This window comes from Malaclemys terrapin, chromosome 4 (genome assembly GCF_027887155.1).
Source record: "Malaclemys terrapin pileata isolate rMalTer1 chromosome 4, rMalTer1.hap1, whole genome shotgun sequence".
Taxonomy (NCBI): Eukaryota; Metazoa; Chordata; order Testudines; family Emydidae; genus Malaclemys; species Malaclemys terrapin.
The window spans coordinates 112,845,934-112,860,662 of NC_071508.1; the positions used below are offsets into that span (position 1 = coordinate 112,845,934).

Genomic DNA, 14,729 nt, shown 5'->3' on the forward strand with positions numbered 1-14,729 from the left:
AAGACAACAACTCTGCTCTAAGGCTGTTAAACATCAGGAAGTAAGCCCACCATCTTCAGAACGCAGGTAAAGTATACTGGTTTGAATCTGAGACCTTTCCACTAAACTCCAGATATAAACCAAGCACTAGGCTCTATATCACCTAGAGAGAGAAGGAGCTGGGCAAGGAGCTTCACAGTAACTGCCAGCACTAAACCTGGCCCAAGATTTACATGAAGCAGTGACCTGTGAAGCAGCTAACACCTGATGGTAAATAAAGGATTAGATTCAGAGTCTGCATCCTCTAAAAGTATGCAAGCAACTTTCCATGCCTGATTATTTGTACCAGCAAAATGGCTATTTAATGCCCTAAACTGCATGCACACAGCCAAGCGTACAGAACCTCGGAAATGAAAACCTGGACATGGAGTATCAGAGGCTGTGATTTGAAAATTTGGTCCAAAGTATTTAATCAGTTTTCAAACAATTCTCCTTTCATAGTTTCTATAAAAGAAGTACACATAGAAAACTACAGTAAGAGAATAGTACACAAGCAAGCACTCAAAAGTTAGGAAATGACAGAATTAAGGTTGCCTATGTAACCTTAATTCAGCCCTCTTGTGCATATGCGTTACAATAATGTCTTTAATTACATGATCCCATAATATTTTTTCCACAGGACTCCTGAGGCTGGCCACTAGAGGGAGTGGAGTCACACATGTTGACAGTAGGTTTACAGCAGAGGAATACTGAGACTCAGGAACCCTGGGTTCCATTCCAGGATCTGAGGGGAGTGGACTCTAGTGGTTAAGAACCATTCTGTATCTGCTCCTGCCATGCCTAACCCCTTCTGCCTCTGACCCCTCCAGTCTGTCCTCATCTCAGTCTCCCCACTGCCTGCTTTGACCCATTCCATTCCCCCTGCTCTGCCTCCCCTCAGCTCCATGTCTCATAACCTCACCCCACAGCTCACAGCTGCTCATCCCAGTTCCTATCATCCCACTGCTGTTCACCCTAGTCTTCCTGCTATTCCCTGAACTCCTGTCTCAGTCTCTCTCCCCACAACCCCCCACAGGCCTGGATGTCACCCATCTGCAGATCAGTCAGGTTATTTTCTCCTCCCTGTTGCCTGGGTCAGCTGGGCGCCAGCAAGGAGAGCACTGAGAGCACACGAGAAAGAGTCTATCTGCTCTCAGTACTGATATCTAGTGCCACAGCAGCCCCTGGTAACCAGGAGGAGCAACTGCAGGGAAAGTCCTGCTCAGGCCATCTCCCCATGATGTTATTTTCATGGGGACAGCAACAGACATATCCTGGACACCAGGACAACAAACCCCCTACTAAATTTCAAGTCGCTGCTTCAAGTGATGGAAACAATATTTGCTTCTCAATTAAATGGTTTTAAGAGTGGGTGTTTGGGTTGTTGTTTTTTGGCAATATGGGAAAAACAAGTATTTTTTTCCTCAAACCTCTGAGAAATGCCTGAATTACTTTTGCTGAAATCTTTCAGTAAAATTCCACCTAAGGCAGACAGCTGGCATGGAAAATTTCAGTTAAAGTTTGCCAACTGAAAAAAAGTCTTATAATAGAAAGCGTCGCTTAACTATAGGCGTTTCTCCCAATGCCACCCAATACTTTGTGTACATAGATTTGTGCGTGAATATATACACATGTGCTCCCCCAGTGAATGTTGGTCATCATCATCAATGCTTTTTGCTAGATGGAGTGTCCATCAAAGAGCATGATCATGTCACCCTCTAGTAGCTGCATCCTAGAGTACACTCATAGCTTAAAATTACTACACAAATGTGAATGTTTCCCAGTTTACTACCAAGACCAAGTATTCTCTACATTTTTCTTCTCCAGTTCTTTATTGCTGAGAATGTGTATGGAAGAAGCAGGATCGTAGCTATTTAACAGCTCAGCTACTCCTATAGGTTTTCCTTCAGTCTGAAATAAGAGTCCTCATTTCGAGACAAGAAAATTATTTCTATGGAAACAGTTACGTTGATATTTCCTTACCTAAAGCAATATTATAACTGGTTGCCATGGAAATGATTAGTATGAATAATGTTACTGAGCATTCCTAGAGCCCCTTTCATTTCAAAAGAGCTTTACAAACAACACATTAGCCTCAGAATCTTTTGTGAGGTCAGTATCGTCCACATTTTACAGATGGAGAAACTAAGGCACAGAAAGGAGAAGAGACAAGGTCATACAAAACTGTCTCAGGTGAGAAGACTACAAGAGCAGTCAAACTCTGAAGAGAAACAAATCTGCTTTTTTGCAAACATCCTCAGTGACAAAGAATGAGTGAAGAGGAAAGCAGAAAACAGAACATGGAAGAGTTTTTGAAACAATGGGATTTTGTCTTTTTAATTTTTTCCGTCAGATGTTAATGTATCCCCAAGTGTTTAGCCACATACTTTTATGGCCCCCATCACTGCACTACCTGAGTGCCTCATGAGCATTAATGAACTTATCTTTACAGCCGTCCCGTGAGGTAGGGAAGTACGAATATCCCTGTCTTACAGAAGAGAACATAAGACACAGAGAGATTAAGTGACTTGCCCAAGGTCACACAAAGTCTATGGAACAGCCAGGAACTGAACCTAGATCTTCCAAGTACAATTTTAGAACTTCAACCATAAGGCCATCCTTCTTCTCTAAGTATAAATCCTTGTAACCTATGCCAATATATATTCTGTCCTATCTTGACTGCTTCTATTCCCTGGACATCATAGTACAGAATGTTTCTTTTTAGCTCAAGAGTTAAAAAACAAACACACACATGACAATCTAAAATAAAGCCACCCTACCCGGATCATAACCATGTGGGACTCCAGGAGAACCTCTGGGAAGGAGGGTTTCAGAACATCCAGACTGATATTAGGTACTATGGAAAAGAAAACAGGTGAATTAGAAGCCTGTACATGCTACCTTCCCTTAATACATACACACATGATAAACCCTCTCTTCCTGTATCAAATCTGTGAGTAACCTTCTGGTACCTCCTTGGTTCTCACTGCATTTCATTCATATTCTAAACACAACCTCTTGCAGTCAAGAAAGTATCCCCAAGTGAATTTCACAACTGATCTACTCTTTGATTTCCCACTGTACTTTCAGAAGCGTGAGAAACAGATAAAACTCCCTGAAATAAACAGTCTCTGTGTTTAAGCAGAAATAAGAGCCTCACTGTTCATAGACTATTCTTTATCCACAGATCAGCCATGAACGGGAGAATGCAAAATGTATGACAATGGAAGAAGACTCCAAACCAAATGAACAGCTCAGAATTTATTTCTCTTGGGTTGAAATATAGTACTTCTGAAAGGCTGCAAAATGTTAGCAGGTTTTAACGAGGTCAGAATCAAGCAAGTTGTGTGATAAAAATCAGGGTGTTGAGTAACACGTAAACCAAGCAGACAGTGAATAAGGCTGTGACACAGGTCTAACTTTTGGATTGTGCTGGAGGGGCTGTGTCTCACAACTGGCATTCTCAACTCTATTCTTACCCCATGTCACAATTCTAGCAACCTCATTATTGGAATGTTCCTGGAAAAGAGAATGAGGCAAGTATGGAATAGGACAGTGAAGATCCTACACTTGCGAAAAATCATTTAAAAACTTCTACTATACACTTGCATTCAGAATAGCTCCTTCAATTAAAAAGCTGTAAGGGGGGCTTAAAATAAGTCTCATAGTGAACATAGTTGGGGGAGGGATAGCTCAGTGGTTTGAGCATTGGCCTGCTAAACTTAGGATTGTGAGTTCAATCCTTGAGAGGGCCACTTGGGGATTTGGGGCAAAATCAGTACTTGGTCCTGCTAGTGAAGGCAGGGGGCTGGACTCGATGACCTTTCAAGGTCCCTTCCAGCTCTATGAGATGGGTATATCTCCATATATTATCACTTACAACTTTAACTATCAAGTTGTGACCAGCTCTTCTATAATACTTCACCCTTCTGCAGGTCCTGAGGATCTCAAAGTGGTTTATAAACATCATATCTAACCATCCCCCCATTTTACAATACAGAAATGGAGGCAGAGTGACTGGCCCAAGATCATGCAACAGGTCACCAGAGCTGGGAACAGAACCCAGGGATCCCAAACATTGAGTGCTTTGCTCTGACCTCTTGATAACCTCACTCTCCCCCCTTGAAAACAAACAAGCCAACCTGCATATTGTCCAAGAGATTTCATCACTTACGCTTGGGATTGATGTGATCTTCAACATTCCAAAGGGCATTGGGAGTCTCCTTCACATATGGAGTGCAGGTGACTTCCACCTGTTCCCAGCCCCTGAGGAACAGCAGGACAGTCAATCACCTATCTCCCGAAGGAGAACCACTATTTACAATTCAATTTTTCATTCAAATTGACATTCCTTGCCCAAGTTCAGCTATAAATTAGCACCAACTGCAGCATCCAACCTAACAGATTAATTTCTGTGTACCCAGAAGTCCTCCCTTAACAGAGTATAAACAGAAACTGGACTGGATTTGAAAAGTGTCTAAGGTCACAAGACTGCTGTATATATGAAGAGCAACACTTCCATATTGGGGTTCCTCAAATTAGGTACCAAAATCCATATTTAGGTACATAAGTATGTGGCTTAATTTTCAGAGGAGCTGAGTATCTGTAGCTCCCATCAACTTCAAGTCAACTTTTAGATTCTCCCCAGGAAAAGCAGTCACCATTACTTTAAAAGTCAATTCATACCTAGAGCAACTCCATTATAGAAACAAAGGAATTGCCATAATGGATCAGACCAATCGTTCATTTAGTCAATTATACTGTCTCCAAAACAGCCAGTACTAGATGCTCAGAAAAATATGAGACCCTTAAGTGGGAAACTACAGAACAACCTCCCTATAGGTAGGGTGACCATATTTCCTTATGCTGAATACGGGACACCTGGTAAAATTACTCGTATTCAAGCGAGTTCAACAGCAATCAATTGTATAAATGTTCAAATTAACATCAAGTTGACTGAGCCCATTAAAAAGAAATACTGCGTAGTTGGATTCTTTTTATTTACTTTCATATCTTTAAGGCTTTAGAGTTCACACGGGGAGAGGTGTCACACACTGCCCACACCCCCACGCACACACACTGGGAGGGGTAACACACACACTCCCATACACTTCTCTCACACAGGGAGGGCGACCGACCGACCAGACCCTCCCTGCCTGGTGCTCTCCACCCTCCAGGCCTGGCTGAGGCACCAGGAAAGACCCGTTCTCCTGGTACCTGGCACCATGTCTTCCCAAAGCAACATGTCAGGGGCATGCAGGGTCACATGTGCCCTCTCCCCAGATTTCTGCCAAGGTTCACACCAGAATGTGGCCAGCAGCAGCCTTTCGGCACTGCGTGGGTGGGAAGGAACACCAGCTGCTTCTAGCCACAGGGGAGGAGGAAGGGGGAGGAAGGGATGACCTGGCCTGTGTCTTTGCAGAGCTCATCTCTTCCCCCACCCCTACCGCTCCTGTGTGGCTGGAAGTAGCTTGTCCCTTCCTGCCAGCACAGTGTCAAAAGGCAGCTAACATCTCCAGACTGCTGCTGGCCACCGACATAACCCAGCTGCCTCCTATCCCCTGACTACAGCTCAGGCAGGAAAGGGTTAAGCCCTAAGGATGCATTGTGCACCAGGGCCCAGGGAACCGAACTGCAGGGACTTTAGCAAACTCCGCCAGAGAGGTGGGCTCAGCAGAGGAGGGTGCCTAGGGGATGAAGCAGCCCCACATTCCCTCGGGGCAGGACCCGGGGGGTGAGGGGGGGCAGGCGAAGAGGGTGCTAAGCCCTTGCCCCGGGAGCTGCTGTGGCGCCTCCAGGGTCGGGGCACGAACAGGCTGGAAATCGCTTCCCCTCTGCCACTCCAGAGCTTAGCTGAGGGGTGAAGAGGCTTCCCGGTGCCAGCGCTGTGCGGGGTTTTGGCACTGCAGGGCTCAGCTTCTCTTGGCCAGCGCCTCGGAACAGAGGGTCTTGAGGTTTCCCGGGGCGCCAGCCCAGCCAGAGGCAGCGGGGGAAGGAAGAAGCCTGCTGGCCAGGCTGTTGATGAGCTGAGCACTCCAACCAGGGGCTGGTTCTCTGCACAGTGCCCCGCTGGGAGGGACATGGAAGAGCAGCAGGGTTGGGGGTGAAGGGGAAAAGCAGGGAGAGGACAGCAAGAGGAGAAGCATTTAAAGGGCCAATGGGTGGGCAACAGATGCGACATGTAACCGGCTGCCGCCTGGCGCCTACCCACACTCACCAACCCCTGCAGCTCGCAGCATATAGCCAGTGCCAGCCAGAAACGGGACGGAGAGCGGGACCCTGCTGGCTAAGAGCCAGCATTCAGCAGGGGCTGTGCTGAAGGACCAGCAGGAGGAGCAGCCAGCCCTGCATGCTGCATCTTTGCCCCGCCACCAGCCTTGCATCCCCACCCCCACCGTCAGCCACTTGACCAGCCCACCATCCCTCCCACCACTGGTGAGCAAGTGGCTGGCAAGCAGGGATCCGGCCAGCAGCAGGACCCACCAGGACTGATGGGGGAAGGGAGGGGCAGAAAATATGGGACAATTTTCCGTTTTTAAGAAACAATTGGGACACTTGCAGGTAGGCTTAAATACTGGACTGTCCCTTTAAAAACGCAACATCTGGTCACCCTACCTACAGGAGAAGTTTCTTCCTATCCTCACTGTTACAGGTGGCTTACTTCCTGAAGCATGAGCTTTACATCCCTTGCAATTTAAAAAAATCGCAACTTAATTGCTGATGATCCCATAATCCATACAAATGTCTAAACTTTCTGCTATGCAGTTGGCTTTAATGTTGTCTTAATGTTGTATTTTTGCTATGCAGTTGGCTTTAATGTTGTGACAATTAGCTCCACATGCTAAGTTTGTGTTGTGTAAAAAAATATTTCCTTTTTATTTGAATACTGATGCCAGAGGCAATCAGTCCATTCTGAGACAATGAGTTCAAACTCTGGGATCCTTTTTTTATATCAGCCTTATTCCACATGCTACCTCCCAGGAGACTGGGCCTACAGGAACAGTCTTGATGACTGTAATGCCTCAGGCTATTCAATCACCGACCATCAGTGAGAGCACTATCAGTGTGCATGTGCACTTACAGAGACCTGGAACAAATAAAAACCTTTCCTCTTCCAGAGCCACTTGTTGCATCTGCTCTCATACTCCAGATCTGTGCTCATACATAGGAGAGAAGGGTGTGGGACACTCTTGTGGTCCAGGTCTTTCCATTAAAAAATGAATAGGAACCGATATAAATATAACAGCAAGGGATTTGGATAGTTCAGAGGATTGTGGAATGGGACAACCTTTAGGTCACTGGTGGCTCCTACAGCTAAATGAGCTGGTGATGTAAGAGTCGCAGTTTCCAAGGGTCTATGTTGCAACCATTCTCAGTACAACGGTCTCCCATGCTGGCAATTTTTTTTTTTTTTTTTTTTTTTTTTTTTTTGCGAAGGCCAAGGATTGACTGGTTTATGGAAAAAGAACTCATCACTCATGCCTGACACTAGCCCCCCTTGAACAGGGCTGAAGCACACCCCCATGCTGATGTCTGGGATGGACCTTTTGGTTAACTTTATTCTCCAGAAGTGCCATTTGCTAGCCCCTTCACTGTAGTAGATTTCATAACCCTCATCCAAGATTTCACTCTGATTTTCTACTTTTCAGACACCCCTTTCCTTTTAAGAATAGAGGAAAAATATAAAGGTGTGTATTCTCCGGTCCAGATTAAAAAGTGCCACTGAACAAGGGGATCTGGTGTCAATTGTGTAAGAAAAGGAACATCAGCTGTTAGCATGAGACTTTTGGCAGGAAGCATCACAAGCGAGGCTCAGAGATTATTTACCATTTTGGCAGCGTCTTCCCAGAGGACCCAAGTATGCATCCTGTGGCCAGATGGGTCAGTCGGATCTGACTCCGTAGGACTTTAATGCGTTTCCCAGCCTTCCTGCCCACCACCTCAATCCGCCAAAAATCGTTGGCATCTCCTGTTCCATTCTACCGTTCAAACACACCACCAAAAAAAAAAACCAAAAGCACGTGTCACTGGAGAACAAGACAGAAAACAGGAGCTTCTGAAACTTTACAGTGTTGACAAAACTGAGTGGATCAGACCCAGCTTAACTTGGGTTAACCTGCTGGATTCCCCAGCAGGAAGATAATTTTATAGACACCAGCAATGCATGATGTAGCCATGCTTACTATCTACCTACATATTTTCCTCACCAATTCCAAAATTCTTTGCCTCAACTTCATATGTGGCTCTCAAGATATGAAGTTACATTTTAAAGGGATTTTTAACTGGATGGTTTGGCTGGGCAGCATAGTGGGTTTATTGAGTAGTCTCTTGCCTCTGGGCATTTAAGACTCAAAGCAGATTTCATTTACAAAAGTCAGAGCACTGCTCAGTTTAGACCCCAGAAGCCATTTGTCTATATCACAAGCCGGTGTACAGAAAAATAATACCTGTCAGTGCAGCTTTAAAGTTAGAATTTAAAGAGTCTGGTGCTGACAAAGTTAGGGTTGTGGTGATAGTTTAAAGCTGTTTCTTTCTATGTGCACATTTTGGAAAGATCTTAATATGTGCTATTCTAATTCTTACACACCGACATACATCATATATTAACCTGTGTAATGAGCTCCAACTTCCATTATAACCTCCCATGTACTTTCATGCATTGTAAGTGTTCTCATGGATAAGAAACTGGCTAAGAGACAAAAAACTAAAAGTAAGAGTAACTCTTTTGTCTTGGGATGAACCTCCCTCAAGCGGAAGAAGAATTATTCTTACTATTCCGTATCCAGTGACCTGAAAGTGCTTCCTTGTCATGGGGGCCTCATGCTGGTGACTGTGAAGATTTCTAGAAGTCCTGAAATTAATTACAAGTAAAACATAGTTTTCAATTTTACATTGAGAATGGTTTGTGTGAAGAGCTTTCATTTTGGTCACCAATAAAGATTCATTTATACAGATTCCATAGGACTTTACAGGCAAATTTATTTCTGAACCATATACATATAGGAATCACTTCACAGGCCACATTCAACCACCTCTGGGGGAGTTCAAAAGCATACTGACTATATCACACTACAGTTTAGGACACAGAAATAAATAGTTCAAATGAAACTACTGGGAGGCAGAATTTTAAGAAGAATACAATTACCCAGGGCACTAGGGCTAACATCCCTGTTCTTGCAAAACATGCCATGAGGTCTTGACCACTCTTGATAGTTAGTTTTTATTTTCCATGCAAAAGACTGCACCTTCTAGCACAGTGTTTCTCAAACTGGGGTCGCCACTTGTGTAGGGAAAGCCCCTGGCGGGCTGGGCCGTTTTGTTTACCTGCCCCGTCCGCAAGTCCGGTTGATCGCAGCTCCCACTGGCTGCAGTTCGCCGCTGCAGGCCAATGGGAGCTGCTGGAAGCGGTGGCCAGTAAGTCCCTCGGCCTGTGCCGCTTCCAGCGGCTCCCATTGGCCTGGAGCAGCGAACCGCAGCCAGTGGGAGCCGCGATCAACCAGACTTGCGGACGGGGCAGGTAAACAAAACGGCCCAGCCCACCAGGGGCTTTCCCTACACAAGCGGCAACCCCAGTTTGAGAAACACTGCTCTAGCAGCACAAAATCCCCTAGCACCATGCTGAACCATTAGGCTAGGACTCAAAAGAAAAAGTATCACTTGCTGCATCATTTGTGCAGCTCCTAGGTTTTTCTCGGTTCTTCTATCTCAGGCCCAGCCCTCCTCTGAATGTGAGAATTGACAAGATCCAGTGTGGCCAACTCATGATTTTATCATGACTCTCATATATTCGGTGTTTTTCTTAAAGCCCCAGCTGCTGGAATCACGTTATTATTTAAGAATCTCAGCTTTCCCTTACAAAAAATAAGTTTCTAGCTCTCATGGTTGCAGAGAAAAGTTTGAAAACATGGACCCTCAACAAGGTTCAAAAGCCAAAAGGCCAATAAAAAGCACCCAACATTTATTATTTTTTAAATCTCATGATTTTTTGGGGTCTGATTAATGCTTTTTGAATGCTTGGGGAAGGCAATACTGAAGGTCACAGAGTAATATAGCACAATTTGCAGGTCAACAGAAGTCCTATATATTTAAAGAAATGAATGCTCAGAGAGGGCAAACTCCTCTGTTGCGCAGTGAAAGGAGGGGGAAATGCAGATTTAAAACCAGCACACCAGGGTTCCTTGCCATTCATTGAAGAGAGAGGACTCAAGACAAGCCTGCATATCATTTTAAACCGTTTCATGGCTGTAGTCTCAGTGTCTGACTGGAACTTCAGCAGGGACATGCCAGGTACACAAGGCAATAATGAGGGTATTTTTTGCCCCATATTCCTGGTATGTTAGGCAAAAGTTAAGGACTTATCTTGCTTGACAAACTGGAAGAGCGGGAAAGGTCTGGGCACAAACAATAGAATGAATGGTCTGAAATTCCTATCATGTTGTGGAATAGCCCTTAACTTTGCATACCATGCAGCTGGACAGATTTCTCAGGAGCTGCAGATGGTTCTCTCAAAAAGAAAAATACTTCATCGTGATGAAGCTGTTTAGAGGTCTCACTCATCCCAAGAAAAGACAGTGGTTCAGAGATCCCATTCAAAATATGGGACTGTACAGAGGGAAACGCCACAAATCCCATGCTGGGAATAGAGATATGGAGAAAAGTCTACAGCAGAGGCTCTCCACCAGGGGTCCAGGGCCCCCTGGGGGGCTGCGAGCAGGTTTCAGGGGGGTCCTCCAAAATAAACCAGAGAGCAAGGCCAGCGTTAGACTTGCTGGGGCCCAGGACAGAAAGTCGAAGCCCAAGCCCCACACTGCGGGGCTGATGCCGAAGCCCGAGGAACTTAGCTTTGTGGGACCGCTGTGGCATTGGGCCCCAGGCAACTTCCCTGATTGCTACCACCTAATGCGGTCCCTGGCTTTTAATCTACTGGATATGCAGAAAAACAGTTGTTGTGGCAGAGGTGGGCCAGGGAGTTTTTATAGCATGTTGGGGGGAGGTCAGAAAGAAAAAGGTTGAGAACCCCTAGTCTACAGCACCAAAGAACTTGTTGAAGGTTTGTGCTGGCCTAATTCTAGTCAATGGCAGGTCAGATCTCACACCATCATCCCCATTTACCAATCCTATGGCAAATGCTAATTCTGTTCAACTCCCAGAACACATGGATTGGGAGATACAACCTCTTAAATTTTTCTATTATTTCTTAAACACCTTACTCTTTGTGCTCCAGCCGAATAACATCTCCATGCCTCACAAACTCCACAGAGTAGGAAGGATCTAAATGATCTGCTGGCAGAAAAACAGATAATAGCATCGGGTTTAGAAAAGGAATCAATACTCTTAGAGAGGGTTTCAGAATGCTGATCCCCAGCCAAACAGGGGATGCACTCAGCAAACTCACGTCACTGGACCATAGACTCGGTGCAACCCCTAGAATCAGTCCAAGGACCAGTCCCAACTGTTATTCCTGGAACCATATAATGGAAGCTTCCAAACAGCAGATACTGTCCTAAAATAAAAAGATTGGCTGCCCCTGGGTACATCAGAAAGGCTGAGAAAACAACCCTCAGCGTTCAGTACATATATACTTTAAATATATAGCAAGGATTTTTTTTTTTTTTAGCAGTAGCCAATCAACTTTAATCTTATTAGGCGCTGCTAGTGCGGGAAGGAAACCCTAGATACCAAGCATGCTTCAGATATAGTTTCTGTGTTCTAAGATGTGGTCTGCATAGACAAACGGTCCCAACGTGCAATATTCCATTTTTACCAAAGGAGCCTTCCACTCAGATCAATGGACTATTGCATGCTGGGATCCACAAGCTCTGTGGGCCACACATATGAATTAAAGAAAATGGTAACTGCAATCTGCCCCACTTTATACCTATAAATTGCAGTCCTTGGTCATCTGGCACGTTACTAATGCAGCCATCAGTTGGGCAAAGTTAGGACATCTCACCTGTACAGTCTTGAAGGAATATGAAGATGTGATTGATAATCTCCCTCACCCCCAATAATCCTTTGTTATTTGGGAATAGATCCCAAGAATATAGTAGTAAAAAAATAGAAGCACCAGTTAGACAGTCCACTTTGCTAGAGTTCTGTTTACCTGTGTTGGAATCATGTTTCTTTATAACCCACAGATTGTTCAAGTCCTTGTGTAAATAGGCAGTGACCTAGAAACATAAGGATAAACCATTTCATTTCACCAACAAGTCAGGGTCTAGCCAAAGTACAAGATCCATCAATCAGCAGGGCAAAAATACCAAGTGCATCCAGTGCTGATACAATAAAATTAAATACAGGATAACTTTGTGATGTTGTCCCTGAATTACAAAGTCCTGGCTCCTGGACATTGCTTAACCCAGACACATCCTTCACTTGTTCAATGGAGTTATTGTTACCAATGTGTGTCACGTCACTTGTAGCTGCAACATCTCTGTCTGTCTTTCCCCTATTGCTCTGCGAGTGCTGTGCATCCCTGGTAATAACTTCTAAGTCATATCATAGAAGCACAGAAATGTAGGACTGGAAGGGACCTCAAGAAGTCATCAAGCCCAGAGGCCTGCGCTGAGGCAGGACCAAGTATACCTAGACCATCCCTGACAAGTGTCCTTGCCAGCCCTGAAAGGTGGCCAACTTGTTCTTTAAAACCTCCAATGATGGGGATTCTACAACCTCCCTTAGAAGCCTACTCAACTACCTTTACAGTTAGAAAGTTTTTCCTAATATCTAACTTAAATTTCCCTTGCTGCAGATGAAGGTAGGACAAGAAGTAATGGACTTAATGACCTATCTATATGGTTCTATCTCTTCTCTCAGTCCTAGTTCAGAGGCTCTTTCCACAACAAGATCTTCTGTTCTGCAAACACGAACTTCCTGATATTCCTCAGTTGGTATCAGAAATCCTGGGCCTGACATCTCGATCACTTCCACAGCAACAAACTGTAAATATCACCAAGGGATGGTTAGAATTGCTGATTGGGAATAAGCAGCAGGTGCAGACACTGAGATCCTATTTCTAAAGTAATTGTTCCGAGTGATAGAGAATGGAGGAAAATGAAGCAAATAACTGTCTATCCTCAACAGCTTTCATCTGAGGATCTCAAAGTACTTTACAGACACTAATGCATGCATTGCAAAGCATGTCTTCTTAGGAAATCCGCTGAGGAAGCAGATATTGCTGGGGTGATGCTTAGAGAAAATGGGAAATTTGCTTTATTTTTGTGCTGCCTCATTCACTAATATTATATGTTACGGGGTTGCTGATTCTCACTTTGGTTTATTATAATTTTAATTATTTTTCAGAGGTGTCTACAAAGTTCAGACTAGTGCCTCTTACTACTGTTAGTTTATAAATCTAAAGAAATATAAATCTAATCTAATAAATGAACCCTCAAACTCCCCGTCATTTTCATCATTATCCTCAAAACAGAAATAAGAAAATTGAGGCACAAAAGGAGGAAGTTACTTTCCAAGATCACAGAGGAGGTCAGTGGCAGAGCTGGGAACAGAAAGCAAAAGTCCTGACTCCCATTCCTCTGCTCTTACTCTTAATGATGCCCCCTTCAAAATCAAGAAGTAGATTTGTTTTAAACATAAGAATTTTCACTCTTTTCCATGAGATGGCAGCTGCTCTTTCTTTTTATGTTGTCTTGGCATGCAAGACAACCTCCTTATTTTAATGCATCTTTAGTATCGCAGGCCACCTGTCCTGGTGTAAGAGTGCTATGAATTCAGGCACCTGTACTGCTAGGATTTCCAAACAAGGGCAAAGCTCAGCACCCTATCCTCACCCCCTCATGTGGTTCTCAGAGGCCAGTATAGGATATAAATACTTATGTGGCCTCTATCACTATTATGTCCGAACGCTCAGTGCAGTAGGTCTTTGGGAATGTCATGCTAAATCTCAAAAGGGGAACTGTAAAGAGTTGCACCTCCCCAAGCAGTGTGATAAAAGAACATGACAGCGGGAAAGAACAGCTGCTTTTATTAGAGCAGGGGTCCCCAACGCGGCGCCTGCGGGTGCCATGGCGCCCACCAGGGCATCCATATGCGCCCGCCTACTGGACGCCGGACAAGCAGCCGCCGAAATAACGCCGAGAAGCGTCAACGTCAAGAAGCACTACCGCCAAAACGCGGCCGATTTTTGGCGGCATTTCGGCGGAGACGCCTCTTGACGTTGCCGCTTCACGGCGGCATTTCGGTTGCTGCTTGTCCGGCAGCCACAGTCCTCGGCGGCTAGTTGTCCGGCGCCTGCCCCATGGAAAAGGTTGGGGACAATTGTATTAGAGGATATAAATCTTCTGGAAGCTCCAAAGTCAGCAGAGCATGCTGGCAGCAGTGAGAGATAGTGGTAGAGTGACACACTGACCTGCTGCTGACGAGCCCCCACACCCTCGGGGTACAAGTGCCAGTGTGAATGAAGGTACCCCCCTGCCATCCGAAGGTTCTTCATTGTGATCACAGAACCATAGGCCAGATCTGAAAGGGGAGACAACAGGTCTTAAGGATCTCTTCTGTAAAACTTCATCTCACAGTCAAGCTGTAGTACGGTAACTCAAGGTATAGACACTTCTCTTTCTTTTGAGGCAGGCCTATTTTCCTTCTCATGCATAATTATAGTCAGCTACCAGGCGGCATCAAATTCACTTAGTGGCTCTTCACCACCCTCCCTTATAGTCCCTAGAACATAGAAGGGGAGGACAACCGGCATT

The 14,729-nt window shown here is 44.9% G+C and overlaps 1 protein-coding gene across 6 annotated transcripts in view; it reads right to left on the reverse strand.

Annotated features, from left to right (window-relative positions):
• POMT2 (protein O-mannosyltransferase 2) overlaps positions 1–14,729 on the reverse strand; it is a 46,193-nt gene that overhangs the window by 11,749 nt on the left and 19,715 nt on the right. For 4 of the 6 annotated variants that reach the window (XM_054026529.1, XM_054026527.1, XM_054026530.1 and 1 more), the window contains 7 exons: positions 14,387–14,496; positions 12,122–12,188; positions 11,229–11,301; positions 8,791–8,869; positions 7,846–7,997; positions 4,193–4,284; positions 2,799–2,875 (listed from right to left, as the gene is read on the reverse strand). In XM_054026529.1, coding sequence (XP_053882504.1) covers positions 2,799–2,875; positions 4,193–4,284; positions 7,846–7,997; positions 8,791–8,869; positions 11,229–11,301; positions 12,122–12,188; positions 14,387–14,496 — 650 coding nt within the window. The remainder of the gene's footprint in view (positions 1–2,798; positions 2,876–4,192; positions 4,285–7,845; positions 7,998–8,790; positions 8,870–11,228; positions 11,302–12,121; positions 12,189–14,386; positions 14,497–14,729) is intronic. The other 2 variants (XM_054026528.1, XM_054026531.1) reach the window with 1 other exon arrangement.